General features: G+C 57.5%; 1 protein-coding gene across 1 annotated transcript; it reads right to left on the bottom strand.

Moving 5' to 3' along the window:
* Nucleotides 1-244: 244 nt before the first annotated feature.
* Nucleotides 245-1,915, bottom strand: LOC119328353 (scopoletin glucosyltransferase-like). The gene has a single exon (XM_037601356.1). It carries the CDS (start codon nucleotides 1,829-1,831, stop codon nucleotides 365-367), a length of 1,467 nt encoding a protein of 488 aa, XP_037457253.1. The 5' UTR covers nucleotides 1,832-1,915; the 3' UTR covers nucleotides 245-364.
* Between the last annotated feature and the right edge of the window lie 320 nt (nucleotides 1,916-2,235).

Genomic DNA, 2,235 nt, shown 5'->3' with positions numbered 1-2,235 from the left:
AGAGCCGGCCCTGGTTCTTATAAAGATATCTTAGGTTTTTTTGTGTTCTAGAATGCATCACTTTGTTAGATAGAGTCTTACACAAATATTCAAAATGTTTATAAAGTAAACTCTGGTTCAAAGATAAAAGGGATTCAAACAAGGAAATCATATGAAAAAAACATGGGGGTAGAGCATGGCATAGAATAATCTCTGTCACAAAGCTAGGTAAGGAAAGTTGTGGAAATGGGGACGCATATGCATGTAACCAAATCCCAACTCCTGAATTATGCATGGGATATCCCCTACATGGTAGATATGCTTTTCTCGTAAATCTCCCTTTTATTGAAAAGAAAATTAACGAGACGTCGCCGGCGCCATCGAGTCAATCACGTTGCCTACTCCGACGGGCCTTAAGGTCGTCCACCAGCCGTCCAACGTCACCGTACGACGAGCCACCCTTCTCCACCGCGTCTCTTGCCTTGACGCCAAGATCTTCCACCTTCTTCCGCATTACGTCGCCCTGCACCTCCATCAGTCTCGTGACACACTTGGCAATCACGCCGCCTCCGATCACCTGGTGGGCCTCCGCAGACGACGCGTTGTCCCTGGCGCCCACGCTGACGCCCACTTTGAGCACGTCCACGACGAGCTTCTCGTTAAAGAACTGGTCAGCGTACCGTGGCCAGGTCATCATCGGTACGCCGGCGCTCACCGCCTCCAGCGTCGAGTTCCACCCGCAGTGCGTCACGAAGCAGGCCATGGCCGGGTGGTTTAGAATGAGCACCTGCGGCGCCCAGCCACGGATGATGTACCCACGCGAAGCTGTCTGGAAGCCTTCTGGCATCCATAGGTCCGACGATGCTGCGTCGGCGCCGGAGATGACCCACACAAAGTTCTTGCCTGAGATGTCAAGGCCGCGGGCGAGCTCCCGTAGCTGCTCCGGCGAGAAGCTGGTCAGCGTACCAAATGCGACGTATGCCACCGAGCCAGCCGGCTTGGAGTCCAGCCACCGGAGACAGCCGTCCGCGTCCAGCGAGTGCGCGTCGGTGCCCCTTGACGCCACGTCCTTGCTACCGCTGGCGAGCGCGACTGGCCCAACGAACCACGCGCGGCCGCCGAGCGTCGTGCGGTAGTGCTCGGCGCTGTCCCGCTCCAGCTCTTGGAAGCTGTTGAACAGCTCGCCGTAGCTCCTCCGGCCTGCGGCATAGACGCACCGGAAGAACTCCAGGTAGTGCGGCTCCTTCATCATCTGGCTCCGCCTCAGCTCCACGCCGTGCGGTAGACCCGGCAGCGACACGACGGCATCAGGATCGTCGCCGTCGGGGTTGTGCCTATGCTCCTGCGACAACACGTGCTCGGAGCAGGACCGGGCGAACACACCCATGCCGAGGAACATGAGACGCGGCACGCCGTATTCAGCCGCGACGTCCACGGACCAGTGGTAGAAGCCGTCGGAGACCACGGCGTCGAGGTCGGCATGGCTGTCAGCCAGGAACCGTTCGAAGGGCTCCCGGAGCAGCTGCACCGCCCGGCCGAACTTCACTTTATCTTCCTGGGATACAAGGCCCGTGCCGCGCTGGCCAGCCGGCGGGAGCCCGACGTCGGGGAAAGGCACGACGGCGACATGGACCGACTGGGAAGAGAGGTCGTCGTTGCTGTTGGCGCGGTCGACGATGGAGCCGATGATGGAAGCCTGAACGGGGGTGGTGAGGATGGTGCACCTGACGCCGCGAGCCGCGAAGACCACGGCGATGTCGGCCATCGGAATGAGGTGGCCCGGGATGAGGAAGGGGAAGAAGAGGATGTGTAGCGGCTGCTGCTGCTGCTGCTCCTCGTCCTTGTCCGCCATGGCTGCCTTCCCACGCCACGCCGGTCTCAATTTGTCTCTCTTCTTAACCTTATGCGGTGGTATTTGACGACCAGAGCAGAGTGCAAAGCTGGATGCCAATCAATTGAGGTGGGGGCACTGTGAACCATGGCAGACAGGTGACACTGCTGCTGCTGCTGCTGCTCATGATCATGATCGATCATCGCACAGAATAGCAACGTTGATAAGTCGCCACTCGCCAATCATCTTCATTTGTTACGGTGATAAGTCGGGTAGGTACGCCCTTGTAAAAGATGCACCTTTTGGTCGTATGATGAATTATTAGCAGTTTCAGTAACAGTCGAGAACAGGCAGGATAGTAGCAGCTTGGTCTTTGGATCGATCTCTGATTCACTTGACAAAACACAGTGATGCCAAGTCACGGT

This window comes from Triticum dicoccoides, chromosome 7A (assembly GCF_002162155.2).
Source record: "Triticum dicoccoides isolate Atlit2015 ecotype Zavitan chromosome 7A, WEW_v2.0, whole genome shotgun sequence".
NCBI classification, from domain to species: Eukaryota; Viridiplantae; Streptophyta; class Magnoliopsida; order Poales; family Poaceae; genus Triticum; species Triticum dicoccoides.
The sequence above is the reverse complement of the archived record's forward strand: the minus strand, read 5'-3'. Positions and strand labels throughout refer to the sequence as shown.